At 38.9% G+C, this 24,278-nt stretch overlaps 3 protein-coding genes across 4 annotated transcripts; 1 reads left to right on the top strand and 2 right to left on the bottom strand.

Annotated features, from left to right (window-relative positions):
- Positions 1–2,111: 2,111 nt before the first annotated feature.
- acbd3 (acyl-Coenzyme A binding domain containing 3) lies at positions 2,112–9,437 on the bottom strand. 2 transcript variants are annotated; one of them, XM_014969248.2, is made up of 8 exons: positions 9,144–9,437; positions 7,815–7,956; positions 7,381–7,521; positions 7,012–7,170; positions 6,699–6,873; positions 5,790–6,030; positions 4,560–4,847; positions 2,112–4,293 (listed from the first exon to the last, which is right to left on the bottom strand). In XM_014969248.2, the coding sequence occupies exons 1-8, from the start codon at positions 9,409–9,411 to the stop codon at positions 4,079–4,081; spliced, it is 1,629 nt and encodes a 542-aa protein (XP_014824734.2). In that variant the 5' UTR covers positions 9,412–9,437; the 3' UTR covers positions 2,112–4,078. The 2 variants fall into 2 exon arrangements, with proteins under 2 accessions (XP_014824734.2, XP_014824812.2); XM_014969326.2 differs by having other exon boundaries at positions 4,560–4,844.
- Positions 9,438–12,974: 3,537 nt separating this feature from the next.
- On the top strand, positions 12,975–14,290 carry mixl1 (Mix paired-like homeobox). The gene is made up of 4 exons (XM_088001997.1): positions 12,975–13,095; positions 13,212–13,432; positions 13,533–13,650; positions 13,738–14,290. Exons 1-4 carry the CDS (start codon positions 12,999–13,001, stop codon positions 14,256–14,258), a joined length of 957 nt encoding a protein of 318 aa, XP_087858123.1. The 5' UTR covers positions 12,975–12,998; the 3' UTR covers positions 14,259–14,290.
- Positions 14,291–14,382: 92 nt separating this feature from the next.
- Positions 14,383–22,926, bottom strand: lin9 (lin-9 DREAM MuvB core complex component). The gene is made up of 15 exons (XM_014969557.2): positions 22,842–22,926; positions 20,321–20,353; positions 20,081–20,172; positions 19,588–19,701; positions 18,917–19,047; positions 18,419–18,544; positions 18,112–18,269; positions 17,895–18,028; positions 17,636–17,764; positions 17,039–17,140; positions 16,880–16,960; positions 16,672–16,797; positions 16,335–16,517; positions 16,128–16,225; positions 14,383–15,430 (listed from the first exon to the last, which is right to left on the bottom strand). Exons 1-15 carry the CDS (start codon positions 22,870–22,872, stop codon positions 15,325–15,327), a joined length of 1,644 nt encoding a protein of 547 aa, XP_014825043.1. The 5' UTR covers positions 22,873–22,926; the 3' UTR covers positions 14,383–15,324.
- Positions 22,927–24,278: the final 1,352 nt, after the last annotated feature.

Here is a 24,278-nt window from a genome sequence, read left to right as displayed (position 1 = left end):
TTGTTCCAAACAGAAGCATTTTAATGGATCCAATTTAATGAATGTTTTGTCTGTCGTTGTAATCCAAACCATTTATAATTCATGGGTTTCTGTTGTAGCATGTAAGTTGCATTTCCCCACGTTTGTGCACTGTAGATTATGTTTGAAAATTATCAGGGATGGACATAGCATGCTTCATTTACTTTTTATGCTTAAATTGTCTTTTGTTTTATACTACATTGCTGTTTTCTTTCACATGGTTTATATCACCATGGCTGTTAACACCACTGTAGTTGACTCTCAACAATAAAAAAAAATTTGTCTCATCTGCTCTTTCAATTTAAAAAAGAGAATTTGTAATAAAGGGGTGGAGTACCTACCTCTACGGTTCAGGATGTGACACTTGGTTGTTTTGCATGAATTAATAAAACAGCGGACAGTACTGGAGCAAAAAAAAGGAAGAAAAAAGAAAAACTAATGGGGCTTATACTACTATGCTGAGGTTGAAATTGCTTTGTCCTGTAGTACAAAACAAGAACACACTGAAACAGACTGAGTTGAGGCTGTCTCCACAATAACACTTGAGCTGTTTTCTCATAGCTTTGAAAATCAAATAAAAAATTATTTTTAACATTTCTCTGTAATGCATCCCATCTCTGTTTTGTCCACCATTAGATATTAACTTTTTCAAATAAAACTCTTAAAAGGAGATGGATATATATATATATATATATATATATATATATATATATATATATATATATATATATATATATATATATATATATATATTTTTTTTTTTTTTAATGGTTGCACGAGGAGCAATCATTTACTCCTCCTGGGCATTCAATTCAACTTTTCTGTGAAAATAATAAAAGAAGCAACAAATTCAGTAGACCTATGTGATAGCAGATGCGCCCCCTGGTGTCTGTAAGAGAACATAGCATTTTTATTGAGCTGCCTGCATGTGACCCAGGCAAGTATTTTGTGATTACTCAGCAAACTGGAAACTCCTTCCTTCCTTCCCAACAAGAATGTACAAAGTGGCAACAGCTTACCAACTCATTCACTAGTAGTGAATACAATGATACACCCACTGTTAAGAGTGTTTTGAACGTGTGACACCCACTGTGATTCATTTAGACAAACAGCAAAGACAAGGTTGATCATCTTGCCTGGCATGATTAAGATCCGCGATTGTCCCTCAACCCAAAGAAAATGGGTTAGACAGAAAAACAAACCCATCACGGAGATGACTCAACACCGGTGGGAAAAGGAACCAGTCGGATAGTATTTACTCGCTGCAAGGTTATTACTTGTGTCCTTGCATTCCCATCATTGCTTCCTTTGTTTGGTTTAACATATGCATGTTCTGGAACTGAAGTTTTTTTTTTTTTTTTTTTTTCTCACTTGGGAACTGTTTTGAAAAATAATGGCAAATATGTCTTTGTTATTGAGTAGGAGGTACAGCTGTGAGATTAGAAAAGCATTCATAGTTTAGCAAACAGGGTTCTGACATTTTATTAGAAAAGCCTGGAATTTGCTGGAATCCTGTCATTTCCAAGCCTGCATAATTCTGGAAAAAAGAAAATAATGTAATTTTAATTCTTTATTTCCTGCCCCATTATCTCAATAGAGTGGCCTTCTTCCTACATTATTGTTCACTTAATTCTTCTTAAGTTGTTCCTTCTTTTCTTTATTGCTGGTGTACTTACTTTCTTCCTTCTCAATTTTTTCCTCCCCCTTTTTTCTTTTCATTATTTTCTTTCCCTCGTGTCCATTCTTGCTTCTCCCATTTCTTTATATTGAAGGAAAAACTATATTGTGTATTTTCTTCCTTCTATGTTTTTTCCCTTCATTTCTTTCATGCCCTTTTTCCCTCTCTTTACTCATTTCAGGACAGACTCAAAATTTGAGGCTGTAAAAAGTGGCAATTTTTTACATTCTTTGTTTGAACCCTGAAGCAAAATTAGACAATTGGCATTTTTATTACACAATTTTGTGAGGGTAAAAAAAAAGAACAAGAACATTCATATTTTGCATACGGAATAGCAATAAAATCCTTAAATTTCAACAGAAAAACCAGAACTAAAACCACAAGTGTGTACGTGTAAAAATAAGCAAAGACAACGGTCAGAAGATGAAGTTTAATCAAGATTAAATATATGCCCAAAATGATTTTGCAACTTATGAATTAAAAAAACAACAACATAAAACTTTAAAGTAAAGAAGATGAGCTTCTCTGTCATACCAATAGTCTTATACCTTTGTCCTTTTAACAAGTCATGGGGCAAAATTAAACTCTCATTCACCTTATAATACAGTGCATTGATTTCCAAAACCATCGCCTTCCTCCGAGTCTAAAGCCCCCATGCATAAACCCATTCACTGAATTATTTACAGACAAATCTTGACTAACTAAAAACCAAACTGGTTAGAAATAAGAAACTTAACAGAAACGCGTCTTTAGGTACAGGAATGGCGTTGACTGAGCCATATGTAGTGACAATTTGATCCACAAATCACTAACTGCATTAGAGCCAGGCGTATTAAATTACTGGAAACTCATGAACAAACCCTTATTTGCCTTTGGATAAACACACACACACACACACACACAATGCACAGTGTGATAAAGCCAAAAATAAACAGAACCCTTTTCCTTCAGCCATTTAACAAACCCCAAGTTTAAACAAACGTTGAGAGCACAATTCATCCAGCGGACACAAAAACATGTGGATGCATAAATGGAGATGAATTTGAATGCAGAACACAAGCCAGCCATCTCACTTTTATTCCAAACACCAGAGATGAAGATCGGTGCAGATGTGAGGCAATCCACACCAGGAAGAGCAGAGAAGAAACAGCATTTGTGCAACACCGATTTCTGCGCAGATGTAACAGAGTGTGGTGACCTGAAGGAACATGAATTGTTGCTGAGGGTATAGATTACCTACAATGGAGTCAAACACAACTCTCTCAAGTAAAATTGACACCACCATCTCATTTAAAGTGATTTTTTTTTTAAGGGATTTGTGTTTTAGTCAGACGCGTGACCCATTGTGGAAAAGAAGAGAGGAAACAGCTGCCTGAAAACAAAAAACAAAAAAATGCATTCAGAAGTAACTGGATTTTAAAGTTTTCTGCACCTTGTACTTAGATGAATTTGTTCACAAGCCAAAGAGGCTGACACTTCAGATGAACATACTGAATTGATCACTTGTCCTTCATAAATTAGGCCAGCAGTCTCCATTAAAGAAAACGCACTGCTGCTGCATTCTGCCTGTCATACAGAATCAAGTCATGAAGATGAAAACAATGGTACAGGAAGCAGTAATCTGAAAACTCCTCTGCCTTAGCTAAACGATCCTCCCTGGACTTTACTTAAGCTTAGTGACAAGGAACAGAACATATTATGGTTTCACAACAAAAACAATGACTATGTCTGTGTACACTGATGTTTTTTAATGTGGTGTTTAAGCGAACCAGAGGATCTCTGGAAAAGGCATAGTGTTATGAAGCACATTTCGCAGTATCGCTGGAGTTCCAGAATCATCTGTGTTCTCAAAGGGGGCTGAGGGGAATACATGACCACCATTTCCGACAAACAGGAAAAGTCGGCTCACAGTGTTGGACATGCCGAGTTTCCATTCGTTTTTATGGGCGTCAGTCACACAAGGCCACACTGGGAAGTCCTGGGCCGGTGCGGTCAGCAGGAGGAGGAGGAGTCCAGGGTGGCGGAGGGGGAAAGTGGTAAAACACAAGTTTAGAGGACACTCCTACAGCTTTGTGTATGCAAGTGCAGCAAGGACAGTTAGTGAATTTACAACGGGAACGCACACTCTTTTTCTCTTTTTTTCCCCCAAAAAGGCTCAAACAAGATGTGTAGCATGGTTGGAACTTGGTTCAGGCCTGCACATACAGAATACATCAGTGAAATCTCCAGTTTAAGGGTCTCTCTGTCTCCCTCTGGTGGTTTTTTTCCTCCATAACGGCTCAATTTAGTCCTTCGTACACAGATACAGCCTGCCTTTTACATACATCTCCACCTACACACACGAAACATGAACAAACACTCTCCCTGTGTCTTTAGTCAGGCTTATCTGGTGTAGTAGACTCTGTAGTAAACACTCTTGGAGCGCCAAAGGGAATAGGAGTTGTCAAACTTTAGCAGGTAGACTCCACGGCCGGGGTACTGGTGGCTGCCGGCGTACACTTCCTCGTGACAGTCCCGCCGGTAAACCGGCACAATCTCATCCACGTGAGGCTTCCCTGCCTCCTTCTTCGCCTTCTCCTCCTCAGTGGGAGGATCACCTGAGGACAGAAGGACAATGGGAAAGTTTAGACCGGAGAATAATAGAGAAATGATTGAATTAAGTCCAGTTTAAGGTATCGAGATTTTCTGCAAAGTTATGGTTTCGAAACTTCAAAACTATTCCTTTGATAAACCGCTTAACATCATGTATTTTTGCTCTGTTCTTTCCATTTTTAGCAATACTAAAGGTATTTTTACTCAGTGTTATTGAGTGCAGGAAGTTCAAGGCTTAACAAATGCAAACTAACTGAATGAGATCCCTTACCTTCATCCTCCTCGTCTTCGTCGCTGGACTCCGACACGTGCACACTGACTGAAGCAGAGGCAGCGTCTGTCCACTCGAAGAACACCCCAAAGCCAATGTCATAATAGTCTGTTGCAAACTCCCAGAACAGGTAAGATCCTTCCTCGTGGGTGGGGACGCGCACCGTCACAACCTCGCCGCGCCCCACCGTGATCACGCTGTCGGGATCCTGGCGAATCTTCTCCTTGAAGTCCTTGATCTGCGGCCGCGTCCACATCGACGGTGCAGCGATGACTGGTGGGGAGTCTGCTGTGATTGAGGGAGAAGAAGCAATTTGTGATCTGTTGAAGGGACCTGCTGGCAAACTAGGAGCCCAGCCCTACAGAAGGCTGTGACAAATCGATTTATCAAATTTTCTGGTTTTAAAGATTGCATTTTGTGGAAAATCTGGATTTTTTTTTTTTCACCAATGCACTCCTTGGATTTCCATAGTTCAAAGTAATGATAACCCACCCAAGCAAAACTATCTTTATTCACAAGCATGTTTTACAGCTTCTGTTTATTTTAACCTTTAATTCAGGTCAATTCACAGTGGGAAAGATTGAAATAGGATATTTTCGATCACTTGTAACTCCTTTTTAAGAACAAAAAGTAAGGAAATAATTATATATATATACATACACACACACATATCTGGGATTTTATTTTTAAGATACATCACCCAACTTCTGTCTATACCCTTAGGATACACATTACACTCCCCATTAGCAATTATTCCAGCTCATAGAAACTGAATGACAAACAATTACCAGATGCAACAGGCTGATGAATAATTTGTTCATAAAGTGTATGTGTGTGTGAATGATCAGCAGAAGTGGTGGGGTTTTGCTTACACAGCTATCCCTCTGACATTTTGTCCTCCACATTATCTCTTACTGGGACACCAGCTGTCCCGGTTTGTGTTTTGGAATAAAATCAATGCCTTTCACATTTCCTGCATGACTTCTTTTTCCTTTGCAACTAGGACTTGTGGCCAGAGGATACCTAAACATATCACATATCACTTGGTCCAGCACTTATCCTCCCTGCCCTCAAGGTCACATAAGCAAGCACAGAGTGCGCCATTTCCTCCTGCCATTAGCTGCGCTAAAAGGAAAATGTGGATCTTTCTTTATGAGTTCAAATCCTGCATGTGTTTTATTTTTTCCCAACAAGAGCGAGAGAGAGAAAAAAAAGCTACAGCCAACAAACCTAATAAAGGCCCGTTTTCTGAGACCTCCTCTGCCGGCTCTGGTTCCCTGTCCATGCTCTCCGAATAAGAGTCCGACTGGCCTCCGTTGACCGTAGGAGCTTCCTCGCTGGAAAGTGGTGAAGCAGCACATAACGTCCCAGCTGCTGAAGCGGAGGTCACATCGCCGCTGTTAAAGCTGTTAGCATCCAAGGAGCCGTGCATCAACGAGTCATTCTGCTGCTGTTGCTTCTGTAAAGCTGCCTAAGACAAAAGAACGGCAAAAAATTAACCATCACGCAGAATATTCCACACTGGAACTGGAAGATATTTTAAATATCCAAACTAAAATACAACAACCAAAACCAATAAATTGGAAATAGAAACTACAAACTACAAACAACCAAAAACAATAAAATAAGGCATTGTGAAGTCTTTGTGAGCAATATTGTCCTTCAAAAAAATATTGACCATCAGAAGGAAATTATCAAGCTTGTTTTAATTTCTCACGCGATTAACTGCTGATTGCGGCATGCCTGCACATGACCATGCTTTGGGGTAAAAATGTGCCATTTCGGCTACATCCATCTTCCCATAGACTCTTGACTATCCTTGCTGAGGAAAACGTCCTAACAGCATGATGCTGCCACCGAGTTTGACCGTGGAAGTCGTGTGTTCAGGTCGGTGTTATTGCAAAAGTTGTCTGCATGAAAACAAATAAAATACATAGAGTTGTAGATTTAAAAAAAATATTTTTTGTGTTTTACAAGAGTTATAAAAACCCATGTTTTCCTTCTGGCTCTTTGTGTTGGTGTGTCCCATAAAACTCCAATAAAATTCAATAAAACCTGTGGTTGCATGGTGAAAAAGTTCAAAGGGCTTGCATACTTTTCAAGGCCAGAGCAAGCTGCTGTCTCTCTTGTTGTTGTTACCTGCTGCTGAGCCAGCTGGACCTGGTAGAGCTGCTGCATGTACTGCTGATAGTGCTGCTCCTGAAGCTGGCGGATAAGGCTCATCTGTTGCTCTGGGTTGTTGGGGTACTGCTGCGCCGCATACTGTTGGAACTGCACTGCTGTCTGGGCGTTCAATGCCGCCATTATCTGTTGTCTGGTTGAAATAACAAGAGGGAAGCTTTGAAAGTCAGGATTGGTAATAACAGGTTTGCCTGTAAATGTCTTGGTAATAGTGAAATCTGGAGGTCAGTTTTGCGTTAGGACTCTATAAACACCTCACAGCGACACATACTTCTGCTGCTCGATCCGTAGCCTCTCCTCCTCTGCCTGCCTCCTCTCCTCTTCCTCTCTTCTCAACCTGTCCTCCTCCTCGAGCCTCCGTTTCTCCTCCTCCTGCCTTTGCCGCTCCCTCTCCTCCTCTTCTTGCCTCAGTCGCTCCTCCTCTTCTTTCCTAAAGATGAGCAAAAACGGAGAACGTGGGCTCAAACATGCATGTCTGAAAATCGAAAGCATATTTTTTTTAGGCACAAAAATGGCACTTCAGATACTTTTAGGTTGGTATATTAATGTAAAACCCTTAACTGAATTGTGCTTCATTGCATATAGGTGAAACTTTGGCCAAATTAATACTTGGACACTGCGGCAAACTTGTATACTTTACCTTTTCCGCTCCTGCTCCTCCCTTTCAATCCTGTGCGATATGACGTAAGGAGCAAAGAGGTTACAGCACTTATTGAGAAGCTTGACAAACTCCACCATGGCCTCTTCTTTCTCCATATTACCTAGGGAGGCCCACTCCTTCCTGCACAGAAAGTAACGTGGAAGGTAAACGGCACAATTAAATCATGAACAAACAGCCATGCTAATTACCTGCTAGTTAGAAACTTAGATAAAAAAATCTAGTGCAGTAAAAGAAATTCATCAAACTCATAAAATGTTCTGATTGAATTTAGCTCTTATTAATAGGGGGTCATAAACTGATACTTGACCCAAGCTACCTTCTCTGAGTCAATATGTTGAGTTTTCATAATGACACAAAAACAAATACAAAGACTACATAATTCACATGAAAGCAAAGTCGTATTCTGCGGTTACCTTCGATCGTTTCCCAAGACATCAAAGAAGCCGACTTCCGGGGATGCATCAGGATTATAAGGGCCCAGCAACACCTGTTTGTGAAGGGCCACAAGCCGAAGCTTCTCCTCATATGTAGGGTGGAAGGCCTTGCCATCTTTATCTATTCAGGAAAAAGTGGTAGAATTTAGTTAGCATATTCTTAAAGCTAAACTATGCTGAAAGAAAGCCTCTGAATATCGCAACAAACATGTGATACAAAGAGGACACAGAAGAAATTGCAATTTCAAATCAATATGATCATCTATGCAGAAAATCGGTAACAATTACATGACTGAACCAGGAGGTCACCATGACAATCTGTATAAACTAAGCAGGGCTGCTTTGAGAAAAAAGGTGGTCAGAAAGGCAATACTTAATAAATGTTACAACTACAATACATAGTTTTTTCAGTGAAGAGTACAACATGTAGATAGGGAGCAGCAGATTTATAATGGCACTGGCAAACTAAGGAGATCAAGAGGCAGATTTATGTACTGTGTGATATTTAAACAAGTAGAATGAACCCAAACTGACAAACTGGGGAGAAAATACAAAGCAGAGATTTCCTTTGTGCAGAGTGGCAACCAGGCCACTTAGCTGTTTGCACAGTCATCAGTAGTCTTCTGTGCTAAGAAAAACAACCCTCATGGCCAGTGCTGGAGTTGCTCACGCGTTGAAGCGTCTCTTATTTTTGCACGGGTTTAAAATATAAGTGAAGGACTTGGAATTAAAAGAGGCGGAAACATTTCAAGAGAATGCTATTTTGTAGAGTTAGCAGAGCCTTATAATTGGCAACAATCTTAGTGTAGTAGGAAAGAAAGCAATCATAGTTATACTGTCTGACAATTATATAAATTCGGTTAAAAGCAACAAGGCGCGCATCTGTCCTCATTTGTAACTCTTTGACTTCATTAAAATGCCCCATAAACGTTCTATAGAGCTGCAGTAAAAAGACTGGGCGTGTTAAAAAAGCCCCCAAGCAAGTCGCTGAAACCTGCCACATGACAAGATCTATATCACTCCAACTGAATAACCTAAACCCAGAAAACACAGCGGGTTTACATCACATACAACCGCAGTCCAAAACCTCAAGCGCCTCGCTCTTGTTTTACGCCTCAACGGTCAGCTAACATGTCGTTAGCTACTTATTAGCTAGAGAGCTAATAGGCGACTGACAGTTAGCAGGTAGTGGTAGCAAAATGCTAACCACAGTCAGGAGAAAACCGGGCTCACAATACATCACGCGCTTAAAAAAAAAATCTCCGCATAACAGCACCAGAGGTGATACATCATAAGAATTTAACAAACCTTTAAAAAATTTAAGGGCCAGTCCGTACAGCTCCAGTAAAGGAAAGCCCCATTTCCTTTCTATCGCAGATTTGCCTGACTCTCCATCGTCGCCCTCTTCGTCCGCCGGTGTATCTGTCCCAGGTTGAGTGGGAGCGAGATTCGGTTCTTCCACCTGGTTCTGCTCGTCCTCGGGGTCCGGGCTGAGGGTGAGGCCGTCGATGGAAACTTCGAGCCGGCTGGTCGTAGCGCTGTCGAGGTCGCCGCTCTGAACCTCTGTCGCCATCATTGTAGACTGTCAGCTGAAGCAGCCACGTACCTACTTCCGTTTAGACCTGACGGAAGATCCGTTTTTTTTTTAAATAAGTAAACAGTGACGAGGCTTTAACCCGAAAGACAGAACATATTCATATTGGATTATTTACACATTTACTTCATTTTAAAGCAGACTAAAATAAAAAACAGTAGATTCACAGAAAAAGTGAATGACAATTATAGTTTAATATACATTACTTAAAACCAATGGAATGTCCAACTATGGACATAGACCAGCCAGAATATTCATCCCCTTATTCTGATAAACATTTTTTTTGTCCTTGATAGCTCCCGGTCACACTGTCTCTTGCATCTGGTGTTCACTATCAGCCCATATTTGCACAATATGTTTTTTTGCAGCTTAATTTCAACCTTTTTTCTTTATTTTACACTGAGACTATGTACAACATTTGCTTGACATTTTCTAAAGGAAACATACTGTAGGGAAAAAAAACCCCAAAACATTCTAATTTCCACCTGTAGTGCCAGTGCCAGCTGAGGTCAAGTATAATTTAATAAACTGAATTGATAAAACCAGTATACATAAATCATGATTCAAAACCAGTCAAACCATTCCAACTACAACTCTACACATGCTAAGTAAGACCATTGCTTGATTTCTTCACCATTCACATTAACCAATGGCTAATTTGTACTGTGTATGAAATAAAGCAATGCTGCACTGAGAAGTGTGGGAAAAGATTTGATAAGATTTAATTTCTAACATGTACCTTATAATGAGAATGATGAAATATCTATTTATGAATTAACTTTAGCAACTAAAATTTAAGTTGCAATGTTATGTGTAAAGTTCAAATAACAAAGGACTTCATCTGAATCAACTAAACAAATAAAGAAGTCATGGAAGATGCTCCCAGCCCCTCAAAAACAAAAGTAAAAAAAAAAAAAAAATAGTTCAGACATTTTCAAAAACATCGGAGTAGATAAATGGGCTACCAGAAGAATCTGACCATTCTTGCAGTAAAACCGAAATACCTCTTAAATACGCAAAGACCACACTGAAAGGAAAGGCCCATAAGGTAGTTGACATTTTCACATATCTCTGCAAACCTTTGAGGTTGATCTACCAGCCTGACTGTGGAACAAATGCATGTGGGCCAGATCAAACTGTTAGTTTGCCAAGTCTTTGGAAGGTGCGAACCTGTTTTTGGATCCTGAGGCAGCTGCTGACTGGAAATAGCCATTAATCCCTACGCACCTCTGGTGTCTGAAGTGCAGTCCTGACTGTACACAAACACTGATTCCTTTTAACAGTTTAGTTTCATTTCTGTAGCCCAAAGCTTAATGATAACCCACATTAAAAATGAATCAAGACAAAACCGTTTGTCTTTACTTAATATTAGTAAAACTGTAAGCTTTGTTACCTGTTTGTATTTGCAGAATTGCTTCGAGGAAGCATATTGCTCTCTGAGAACTTATCACTGACAGTCACAAGGGAGCTGGAAGTTTAACACCCTCATTTTGCATAGCAATATGGTCTGTGTTCACAGGCAATACCCAATTAAGGTCCTCAGACAGAGCGACCGAAAGAGCTGTGAACGTCCTAAGCGACAAGAGCATCCTACCTGAACAAAGGTGAAGGTGTAAAAGCGCTGAGATCAATAAGCACTAATGTTGATGGGAAATTACACAGCAGCTCTCAGGTACTGTAAATTCACAAAGCCAGCAAGTTCGCTGCTACACACATGCTGAGTGACCTACATTCTCACTTTTTTTTCCTTTCAAAACAGGACGACAAAAAAATTGATGACTTTAAGATATTTATATTGCCAAACATGGAGCCTTTTTCCTGTGGTTTACCGCAGCATGAGCCCTATAAGTCTTGTGAGTCATCCAGAGTCTGGATTTCATTTAGTGATTCAGTTTTGCAATGTTAAAGTCAACCCACACCCAGAGAAGTTTCATATATAGTAAAACACTAATTTTTCAAAGGACATTTCTATAAAAGCCGCCAAACTAATGATCAAGTGCACTGTTAAGTTGTTAACCGAATAAAAGCTAATTCTTACTAATCTTGTCAAACAAAAGGGGACAAATTATCCTGTCTGCGATCCTAGATGGACTATTGACTTGATACTTATACAGGTGAGTCTACTAATAACAATTGGCCACTCCTTTGGGCTTCTTTTGAACTGGAGTTTGTGTATTCCAGTTAACATCGTCCCACTTAGGAAGACAGTGAAGTATAATTTTAGGACAACATTATCTTTAAAATAAATAAATAAATAAAAAAACAAGATAAACCTGTTTATGGATAGACAGATGTATGTTATACCTGTAAACAAATGTATTTATTAATTTATTACACAATGTGTAATTGTGTAAAAGAAAAATAACAAAAATAAATAAATAAAAGTCTGAAAAGTGTGGCATGTATTTGCATCCGTACTGTTTGAGGCAAAGCTGTCTACGACCTTACAGCTGTGAGCCTTTGGAAAAATCTGACAATTCTTCATGGCAAATCAGTGAGACTGAACAGACTAAAATGTGAAGTTAAGAGGGAATTTTGGTATTTTAAGGACCAAATTGACAATTAGTTACAAAAAACAATAAAATCTGGTAAAATATGTTTTCCAAATCACTTTCTTTCAATATAAAACTTATGAAAGTTTAACAAAAACTGTGGGTGTATGTCTGTGCCTGGTGCATTTTTGGTTAAAACATGTTTGTTTTTCATTCAGTGGGTAGAGAATCCAAAAATTCTGAGAAGCGATACTTTATAACCAAATTACTCAAATAAAGGTAAAAAAGTACAGTGTAGTAAAATACTACTAAAGGTAATTTTTTCCAAAACGTTACTCAAGTAAATGTAATTGAATGTAAATGGTTATTACTAAACTCTACCTGTCAATTTAGGAGGAAGGCAATTTCTATAAGCTACGACTTCCTTCCATTTTATGCTAATTTAATGACCACACTTTTCAGGCTTTTATGGTTAAAAAACTGAAAAAAAATATGTCTATCAGAGAAAATCCCAATAAATATTTGAAGTTTTCAATTATGACATTACAAATTGAGAAAAGGCTTTAGGGGTCAGGGCTAATATTATAACTCAAACTTTAAGATAAATGACAGTTTTTCATTGTGTTGTTTGCAAATTCAGTACCAAGCCATGGGATTCTGTCTTCCTCCTGTCGCACGGCGAGCCCTTTGAACTTGTGCCCTGTTGGGAATATTTCCGTCCAGTTTCCGACTGTCTCCCTTTGAAGACCACCGGTCCATTAGTGTAGCTTCACCCATTTCAGAAGCGGATAAATGTTTTCTCTGTCAATGTGTATTGAGGCCCGCAGCTTCCATTACCCCCCGCCTTTATATAGGCCCGCGGCCGCTCCACCGCTCCGGGTGTGATGGTTTACACCTCCTCGGGCCCGCAGACGTCTGAAGTCGCTGCGCGGTCGCTCCAGTGCCAGTCGGCCCCGATGGCTGACCCATTCACACGTCCAGATAGCAACTACCTTTGATCGCGGAGGGATATATTAACTCGAGCAAGCTCGAAGGATTCAATCTCAGTTGGACACTAGAGGTAGGACGCGGAGGACCATGTCTGCGGTTAGTGGGAATATGCGCGTCGGGGATCTAAGTCACTTCCAGATGTATCAAGAGGGGCCCCTGCAGTTGAACAGCGCGGTATCGTCAGGTCAGTTTCTTTAGGATCTAAGCTTTCTGTAAAAGTAGATAATTTCAGAAAGTGTATGCATCTACACTCTAGCTGATTCTTCGTGCCATTTACGCATTTTCCCAAACTTCTTCTAGACTATGGAGCCTCAGACGTTACAAACTACTTTACCTCAACAAAACCTGGTGCGAGGGAGGACAAGTGCGTTGCTATTCTGACCCACAGGAGAAAGAGGACCAATTTCACCCAGCAGCAAATAGAGATTCTGGAGAAAGTTTACTCTGACACCAAATACCCAGATATCTACTTGAGAGAGCGACTGGAGGCTCTGACTGGGCTGCCGGAGTCCAGGATTCAGGTAATGTGCTTTAGGTTGACGGATTTAACTGAAGAGAATTGGTTTTCAATGATTACTTGTGACAAAAATGAACCACTCTTTTTTTATTTTCTTGCCTCAGGTGTGGTTTCAGAACAGAAGGGCCAAGTCACGTCGCCAAGTTGGCTCCACAAAAGCATCCAGCGCACCACCAGGAGGCCCCTTTGGGCAACTTCAAAGCAGAATGTGTCCAGAGAAAGGTAATTATTAAATAAAATCAGTAGAAAGCCCCCGGCCCCCCCTACTGGATCAGCAATCTTTTCTTACTTGGCTTCTTTCTTTTCCAGTCTACGATAGCCATGGTACTGAGGTACACAGGTCAGGAGGTCTAGAAGATGGTTGGACCGGCGTTCAGCTCAAATCCAGCAGCTACGAACGGGAGCTGCCTTCCTGCATCTACGACAAGGGAACCAGAGCCCCAGCAGAGCAGATACAGATTAAGCCTGCCGGGGCCGTCCCAAGCTGCTGCATCCCTCTTTATCCCGATGAGTTGGAGCACCATCCAAGAACCAAAACCAGCATGCCTGGCAACCAGGGCCCACAAATTCTGGTGGAGTATGATAATTTCCCACCGAATAAAACGATTGGACCAGAGATGAAAGTTGTGATTCCTCCCCTACCGACCCAAGAAAGCTTCAGCAGGTCATCCCCGCAGGATAAGGAAGGCCAAATGCGGTATCCACAACCGAAGGCCACAGAAAGGTTCAACCAGTTTCCTCCAGTCTTTAGTGGAGAGACACAGGACATCAGTGACTCTGATTCTGACTGGGAAAGTGATGCCATGACTGGCTTTCATGGCTTTATGTGATGTTAATGATAATATTATATTTATTATAAAGCTGTAATAAGACTGTTAGGAAAACACAAAAAACTAAGAAATCTCTTTATATGTATTAACTGGAATCTATTTTTGAATAAATTCAACAACAATAAGCAGTTGAAATCGCATGTTTAATATAAAAAGAGGGAAACATTTATATACAATTGCCCTGAGGCGCTCTCATATACATTTGTACAAAACAAACAGGAAAGAAGTGTTGACTTGAGATCTTAAGGGTTAAGTCAATAATGCAGGCTTCATTTGTGGGGGGGAAAAGGGAGTTGCAGCAGCAGCCATGCCTGAGGTGGAAATGCTAAGATCTTAGAGAGTAAAAGGCATCGAAACCCAACATTTCTCCTTTATAAAAATACCAAAATCTCTTTTCAGTGCACACAAAAATTACAAAAGCCATTTCTGAACATACAGCAGAAATGTTGACAATAGTCCTAATAATCATATAATATACAATTATCTACAATCAGTTTTATAAAACATTCTTCAGCTTCCCCTGTGCTTGCCAGCGGCGGAGCAACAGAACAAAACACTTACAGGGGGAAACATTAGGGACAGGAAAGATTTCTTCACAACCATACACATCTATGCAAAAATAAATAAATACAGACTATAAAACTGTTAGAATCAATGTTTGGCACATGGAAACCAATAAATAACACCTAAGAGCTTGGAGATCTCAACTGTGGCAGGTAAAGGTACAGATTAGTGATGACAGGAGACTGTTTCAGGCTTGTATTGGTTGGTTGCACAAACATTTTTATACAATAAAATGGGTGGGTAAAATACATGACATCTTCCCTCCGTTTAGAAAACCCCAGGAATCCGAGACAAACTTCGTCCAAACTTGGGCTTGCACAACGGTGAGCCACAGTGTCAACACGGCCCAATGTTTGTCACCTTAACAGCTCCGTTTTCAGGAGACGGCAATAGCAAGCCTCATTTTCAGTGTGTGCATGTACCTGTGTGTGTGTGTGTGTGTGTGTGTGTGTGTGTGTGTGTGTGTGCGTGGTTGTGTGTGTGTTAGGGAGGATGTAGAGACTCAGACCGCATTGGTGTTGTTGGCAGCGAATGCGTGCAGATTGCCCAGCTGACTAAGACCACTCTGGATGTGTGCCACATGGATTTCAACGTTATTCTGAAAGCAGCTGGAAAAAGAAGATTAAAAAGTCATTAAAAAAATAAACAAGCAATCATCTGCCTCTCTAAAACCTCCTAAAAGTTTTCATATCCATTTTTTTTTTCAAATTGTCACTTTAAAATAACATATGGTTTGCAAACAGTTTTTATGTGAGAGATCAACACCAGTTAGTAGCATAATTGAAGTTGTAACAAAGATCTTAAAAGTTTGGCATGCATTATTTTCTACCAAGTTTGTACATCTGGACACAGAATTTCTATAGCCCATTGTTTGCAAATCAGCTCAATATGAGCCCGATCAAACATACAAGTAATGCCATAAGATAATTAATTGGATTGATGTCTGGTCTTTGACTGGAACCTTCTAACATATGATTATGTTTTGATCTAAAACTGGTGTCCAAATCTTTAGCTTGCTTATAGACTAAACATACAATATTTCATTGGAACAAATAAAGTAGATTAATTTGGTAAAAATAAAAACAGCATCCCCATAGCATGATGGTACCACAACCGTGTTTAACCATGGCATAATATTTTTAAGGGTTGTGTGGAGTCTAAACTAAAGTCCAAATAGAATTCTTTATAATCTGTAGTTTCAATGTGATGAAAAGATAAATATATTTAAAGTCACAATTACACATTTTTTATTCACCTGGAGCATGACTACAAAAAAGCAGAAGGAACTATTTGTAGGTGGTTTACCTGAGGTTGGATGAATCAATTGATGCTTTGATGTCATTCAGGGAGTCTGTTAGAGATTTAAACTCAAATGAATTCAGATCTCCTCCGTCTGCAAGACACTGAAACAAAAACAGGACACCCTGTAAGGATTTGCCACACATGAGCATAACCAATCTAATTCTTGTCATGTGTTGCTGTGAGCAGCAAAATGTCTCTCTGTTCTCCAACCTTTATCTGTAGCAGCAACGCGGTGAGGCGGGAGACTAGGTGTGTGAGGCTGGCGTTTGTCACGCTTGGCTGGCCGTCCCGCTGCGTGTTGCTCAGCTGCACCATCTGCTGGGCCTCTTCTTCGCAACGCCGCCGCAGATCTGTGGGATGGTCAGCTGGAACCATGCCCTGGTCTGGAGAGAGCTGAAAACATAAACAACTGTATGTAGCAAAGCCTCTTGTCCTCCACTTTTCACTACCTATATGGCTACAGATAAACAATGGTGCAGACAGTGGGATTTAAAATAAATCTCAGTGACTAAGCCTGCTTGGCTTTAAGCAGTCATTTTTGACTTACTTCACAACAGAACTGCTGAACTTCATGCAGCACCTTGTTCAGGTCCTTATTGAGCTGCTCCAGCTCGAGCACAGTGGTGGCATATCGCTTCTGAAAGTCCAGGTCGATTGGCATCGAGTACGACTTCTGAACACAGGAAACCAGCATGCAGTGAGGTTAAGCTCCATCTCCAAAGAAGTTACTTTGTCATATTAGTTGATGACTTTACCAGTTTCTCTGCCTCCGTGTTCATTTCTTTTAAGTGCTTTATGTGCTCTTTCTTAATCATGAGGATTTTAGATAGCCTCGTCTGAAAAGCAGAAAAATGTGTTTGAAGTGGCGCTGGTTTTTAATGATTCAAACCTTTTTTTTGACAGGAAATACTTACAACTTGGACAAGGAATTTTACAGGAAATCCACCCAGTGTTTCTCCCTCTGTGCTGGGCAGCTTGGTCCTCCATGGTGAAGCGTTCATAAGAGGATCATTGTCCTGGTTTTTGAAAGAAATTGAAATGTATGTTGATAACCAGTTCAGACAATAAGAAAAGAGAATTAACAGAATGAGGAAAGTACAACAAAATGTTAACTTATTGTGCTGTAAAATGACCATCCAGTGTTTGCTTCAATCCTCTGGGTTTGTTGGAAGTTGTGATTGTGTTATATCACCTTCCTGATTGAAGTGAGTTTTCTTAGCCCAATATTAGCTCCTAGTGCTATCAATTACATCCAACTGAGAAATGTATTAAACTGACAATGTCAGATACGGGAATGTAACCGCAGATGAAGCTAGTTTTTTACAAAATACAGACTCAGAGTAAGAATTCATGCTAGACCTTTCTGACACTGGAAAGTTGATCATCTCTTAAATTCTCAATAGAATACATTGAAGTTTGTAACATCACAAAATGGAAAAAGGTTCAGGAGGCACTGCCTACTGAGGAGAACCAGACAGTTAACCAAAAACTGTGGTTGGATGTAGGTTTACCATTTGTACAGGAGTGGTAACAGATGGGTAGGGCGCTCGAGGAGGAGTCATGAGGTTCTGTATGTAGCGTGTTGACCGGTGCTTCTGTGCGAAGGCAGAGATGGGCATAGTTTCATTGGGCTCATTGCTCTGAAAAACAGAAACATTGCCAAATTAAGAAAAAAAATTAATCCACCTTTTCCTATGCTTATATATTTGTTAGAGCAACTGCCTACTGTAGTGTTATTTCATCAGCAACAGAAGAAGGTAAACGCTTTACCAGGACTTCGTAATCAGGCACAGTGTGAGTTCCCAGGCCGCTGCGGTCGAAAGTGACACGGTAAGTTGCAGCGCTGGTGTCAACAGCATCAATCTGCCCCGTGAAAAGCCCGTCATGGACGCCTCGAAGCCGAGCTGAAGGACAAAAAAATATTGTAATCAAAACTGAAAGGTGACTGAAGTTAAAGCACATAACGTTGTCATTGCAGTGACCTGACCTGTGACTTTAGTTCCTATGATGAGTGGTAACGGGATTTCATCGGGAAGGTCTTTGCAAGTCGACATGTCTGACAACTTCCTCTGCTGCAGAAGACGCATCTTCTGACGCTTTTGTCTCAGGGCCGTTCGCTCTTCAGCAAAGAAGGCAGATGAACACCTAGGTGGATCATTAGAGTCCAGCAATGAGATGCCAATTCTTTTCTACTGCAGAGTTCAGAGTTGCTCATCGAAAAAAAAAAAAAAAAAAAAAAAAAAACCTAATGAAAAGGAGCTAATTCATCTTTTATTGTAAAACTCAAAGCGCACCGTCTTGGTTTCCCCATCAGCCTCCTGATTGTTCCCCACTCGACTCGAGTCAGTTTTCTTGTTTTTAGGTTGGGAAAAGATTCCTTGAGGCACAAGCAAAATTCATTGTCACCTTCAAAAAGAGGCCTGGAAAAATAAACGAACATAGTTTAGTGAGGGAAATAAATGAGAACACAATTGTTCAATTTTATTTTTAACTAAAGATATTTACAGATTATAAACATAAGTACACAGTCATAATTTGAATACAAGTTCCGATGAGGCTCGCTTGTCAGATTAAAAGGAGCACTGAAAGGTTCAAGTGGGTATTAAATGTACTTTTCATCCACATTTTTGTATTGAAACTATTATTAGTCTGACATAATATTCTAATCTCGAAACATGAATGTCAGTTTGGCATGAACTGTGTCTAAAATGACAAGCAGAACTAATTTTGTCCTGATTTATGTGTCCTAAATCTAGAAGTATTAATTACTTTGGGTAAAAGTGAGAAATTACCTGTCAATATTGGAATAAAACCATTCATAGATGCACCATTTGTGAGCTTTGGGTAGCTTAAGAAGGTTTCTCAACCTCAACCCAATTTTTTGTGACGCCTTCTTATCTGGTGTTACGATGTTAGAAAACTTCTGCAAGACAAGTAAAATAGTCATTTAAGTAAATATGCAAACATAATAAGTGAACATTCAGTTTAATGGACTCATCACAAGGCTTTTTTTTTGTTTTTGCCAGACTACTAAAAATGCCAAATCTCACAGATTCTATCTAATTACTTTTTATTATCTAATATTTTTTAAGGGCAAGCTTTACACAAATGTTTTGGCAGAAGACAAGATACGGATGTGGAAAAATAAGGTATTAAGTCAGAATTTTTATAAAGAACAAACAAAGCTGAGCTGAGGCAATTCCTTTGTAACAGTATATGAATCTCAGCCTTGTGAAAATTTTTTTTAGTCTGCTGAATATTTCATGAAGTGTCTTTGAATACACACACACACAGCTCCACTCTGATGTCGTCCCATATATAATATTCAAGGCTACAGAAACAACGCTACAATTGTCAGTCGCCAAATTTCCACACTTGAAGGCACCATTCCAGAAATTCAACCAGAACGGTAAAGTATACGTCACTTCTCCTTTGTAATTATCACAGGTTAGGAGCTTTTCACCTGTGGTGTAGTGGTGACCCTCTGGCTCCTACGAGGAGATCTGGAAGAGATTCGCTGTTGGGGCGGTTCGTCTTCATCCCGAAACGAGCGGCTTCTCTTAGAACTCCGCGTGGGCTGAGGAAACAAACGTAGGGTTTGGCTTAAAGAAAACAGCTATTAGACATTCTCTTTTCATCTCTTTCTAAGAATTAATAAGCAGTACCAAGATAAAACACCTGGCATTCGATGAGATAAAAATAAACTAAACTGAGTCTTCATTTTTCTTAAAAACCTCCATTAAAAAAACTAAACAAAAAATAAATAAATAAACATTGAAGAAATCCCTTAAATTGAATTTGATTTTCTTTTATACCAATGTGAGAAATTTGCCCTTCTGTTATTGCATACCAAAACAAACTATAAAAATGTATTTTAATATACGATAACTGACTGGTACAATAACAACCCACATGATCCAGATCATTCCAGTCTTGACCCTTTTTGTGTTTCTTACCGTGTCCATTGTGATGGAAGAATGTCGTCCTCTGGTGTTGTGTGCTCTTGTGAAGCTGTTCTTTTCATTTAATGAGTTGGACAAACTGCCCTCTGTAAAATAGTCAGTGGATCTGTTTAAAATAACATCACTACTAAACACAGATGACAGGTTTTGAAAAGAAAACTCAACATGTTGTCTAACGCATGAGAAAAACTGAAGCTGACAGCACCTAGACGGTCAAAGAAAGTGACCACCGACCTTTTAGACTGACGAGCGCCTCAGCTGAGGAACCTGAGGAAAAGGAAAAAAAAAAAAAAAGTACTGTCAGACAAAAACAAAATAGTATAGAAAGAAATGAAGTGGACTAGAGATGAAGTGGAACATTTTGAGGTGACTGGAATCGGATGTTTCACACTTCATCCATATGTTAAAACAACAAGGCAGAGCAGACAAGCAGACTTAGTCATTTTCACTATTAATCAAGTATAAAAGTTAAGTCAGAAGAAGCTCAAAAGATGCAAGACATAAAGGAAACAGTATTTTCAACAGAAACACATCAGGTGTTCATTCAGGCTACTAAAACGGAAGTTTGGCCACAGAAGATAACAGGTAGAGGAAGTCAAATTGTAACATTTTTAACTTGTATCAGAGTTCAGTATATTTGTCATGTGACATGGTGGATTAGAAAATGTAGGTAGTCTTAGGGAATTCTTATTGTTCAGTTACAGGTACAATATAACAGAGGCAATATTTAATTGGGGAACAGAAAATGCTAACAATGATGAAGGTGGGGGGGGGGGTTGCAATTCAATAAGGCAGGTAATACATGTGCCCTATCTGCCAGTATGTGAACCTACCATTATTTTAGCATTTGTTTTTAAAAAGCTGAGATGGTAACTTTACATAACTTGTCATGTAAAGTCGATTTCCATGACTTTGTGCTAGTAGAGAAACATATCCACGCTCTTAAACACTACAGCAAATATATTTTATTCTTCAATATATTGACAGCTGTATTTTTTTTTAATGTTTTAAAAAATTGTGTAATTAGTTTATAGGAATGTTAGAAGATGGACGTAATCAGTTAGTAGTAATGCTTATTTTAATTATTTCTCCCAGTTTGTATTGAACAAATGCAATCTCAGAAACTGCACTGGGGTAATAAGCAGAATTATTCATTCACAGACATTCATCAGTGTTTGAATATGTGTATTAATGGGTGAGGAACTGAAAGTTTGGAGTTCTCAGAGTTCAAAAAGAAAATGCAGTTCATATTGTTCAAAAACATTTAAAAAAAAATAGCAATTCTGAATCTTCTGTCCAATATTGGCCAGCTCTATAGCAAATTCTGACCATGTTCATTACTAATATATATATATATATATATATATATATATATATATATATATATATATATATATACACCAATTAGCATTACAAACTAAATAACAGCACTGTTTCAGAACTTGGATTGAACTAGAATGAATACAAATGACTTTGAATCGGTCTACATAAGTGTACTAAATTGACAATATGTGATGCTTAAAGCATATGTGTAGCTACTAAAATGAGTGAAGTGACTTAACCTAAAACATAAATAAATGGAGTCCATTTTCCTTTCCAGTATTAAGATGAACACATCTGTTGTTTACTTTGAAATGATCTTATCTTGTGACATAGTGCGCACTGTATTTTCAGATTTCCAGAAAAAGTGTAAGTGAAACATTGCCTCTTAAAGTAACTGTCAGGATATCAGTGATACTGAGAGAGACTGCTCAGTAACTTTAGACTGCTTTTCAGAAGTCAGTAAGTGTTTCATTTTCATTTTACCATTTTCAAGAAAATAGACAACACACTACTTATAGCTCTTAAAGACTAATCGCAATTAACTAAATTGACTTGTAAACACAAAAGTATAACAGCAGGAACTGACTCAAGCATTGTATCGTTTAACAACAAATGCTATCTTTTGTTAAAAAAAAAGACAAAATTTAGTTTTTTAGCTATCAATTTTTAAACGGAATTTAAATCTCTGAGAATATCCTAGTTACCCTTTCCCCTCCCCTTACACCAAGCTCCCATGAACCACTGATCCAAAGCGGACCTTTTAACCCTGACAGCATCCACACAGTTCCAGTAGAAATAGCTGACGAAGTCATTAAGGCCTTCACCCTAAGTTTGAGCTGTCAAGTGTGAACTGTAACGCGAAAACATGCATTAAACCAGCTAACGTTAATACGTTATAAAGTTATTATAATAATTAATTACATTGCCAACGATAGTTTCAGTTGTTGAACAAAAAAACTTAAGAAGCCGATACGTAGCGTTTAACCAGGTGAAATCACCGTAGCTAACGAGCCGTTGGGATAAAACTAAGCCACTGGCAGAAACAGAACTAAAGAAACTATGCCCAAGTACACAAATTAATACCTTATAGCTAACGACGCTTTTATAGTCCTTTTGTTATTGCTAATAGGGTCTTGGAGTTAGCATCGGTTAGCTCATAGCTAAGCTAATGGCATTTGTTTACTCGGTTGGGGTGAAGTAACTTGTTCAACTCTAACGTTAGCTCTGGCTAGCCTGCCGTGCTAACAAACGGTAGCTGACTAGAACAAACCGGTGCATCTAGGATAAAAACGAACTTCATGAAGACAGACCACGGCATCATTATTTCTATTACATGAATGTGATTTTGGCTTTTTATCCGCTCTTTATCTCATCACCAGAGCACCGCAGTTTGTTTACGTTGTAAAACTGTTAAATTTGTGTTGTTACTCACTCTCGTCTAACAGCTGGTCCATCTCCGCCATCTTGAATTAGCCGCGCCGCTTTTTCAAAGACGTTGTCAAAATGCATTCTGGGTGGGAAATCTGTGTGGAGGGCGATTTGAGGAATAAACATTGTATAACTCAGCAAACTGGTGGCTGGAAAGTTGTTTTGTTTCATTGAATTATATCAGACATAAACTTTACATTACACATATCCACAAAGGGGATTGTAATTCTCACCGGAAACATTTGAAAAACTGTTGGGAATGATATCAAAACCAGATTCAGCCTCGGGCACTCAGCAACCAGTCTTTGTTAGAGGTTTAGCACATTCTGAGACCTACGAGGGTATAATGCCTTAATAAGGACACTATGTTGAACTTCCTAACTAATAACAGCAAATATTTGTGAAATAATACATTCTCAGACAAGCCTTTTTTATTGAATGAGATGGTACAGGTAATTAAGTGAATCTCTTAATGTCAGATGGCATCCGCTCAGATCATGTCTAATGGTGAATGGTTAACTTTTTCGCATTTTGCAATGTTACAACCACATACCTCAATGTTATTAGGAAAACCAAGTGATGCATAACTGTCATGTGAAAAACATTTCTCACATTTTCTTCAAAATAATAAAAAAACCTGGAGTATTTGTGTTTACTTCTGTTGTATCTGATTCAGTAGCAAATTGCCTTCATAACTCAAATATACATAGACCCCATGTGAAAAATTAAATCTCACAAAATATCTGTGAGATATTTTGATCAAAAATTATAGGCATCAGTAACCTTTACCATCCAAAGAGATATTTGGAGCCTTGCTTCTTTAGAATTAATCAAATTTTGCTTTGCAAAACAACAAGACACTTCATCTAGTTTTGTAAGTACCTGCTATTTTTTTTTTCAGTGGTTAACAAACCAGTCTTACTCCTGTTCTTGGCTTGCAGCTCATAAAACCCCTGATATAAAAAAATTGATTTGAACATGTCAAACTTAAACTAAAAAAGTAAAAAATGTATAATGTAATGTATACAGACATTCTTTGCTTATATTACATTAAGCCACAGAAATATTTTTAAAACTTGATTTTTATTACGTTTATATTAAAAAAAAAAAAGCTGCTCAGTTCAACACCAAAGATAATCTGAGCAACTGCAGAAAGCCTGAAGCCTGTCACAGGTTGCAGATCCCACAAACCGCATCCAATGTGAAAGATGAGTATAAAAACATTCTATGAGGATGAATTATTTGAGCAGGGAATGTTGGTCAGAACTCAAAGATGGTTCAAGCTATATACAGAGAAATGCAGGAAATAAAATGGTGGAAAAAAAAAAAAAAAGTGAGACGGTTGAAGATACACTGTCCAGCATAGTGACAATCCATTACCTGAGCTGAGAGGTTTTGAACAAAGTATCTTCTATAGGCGGAAAATAATTCTCTCTCTCTC

The sequence above is a fragment of the Poecilia mexicana genome, unplaced genomic scaffold (assembly GCF_051168715.1).
Source record: "Poecilia mexicana isolate PSO_F unplaced genomic scaffold, ASM5116871v1 scaffold_21, whole genome shotgun sequence".
In the NCBI taxonomy this organism is placed as follows: Eukaryota; Metazoa; Chordata; class Actinopteri; order Cyprinodontiformes; family Poeciliidae; genus Poecilia; species Poecilia mexicana.
This window is presented reverse-complemented; position numbering and strand designations above follow the sequence as displayed.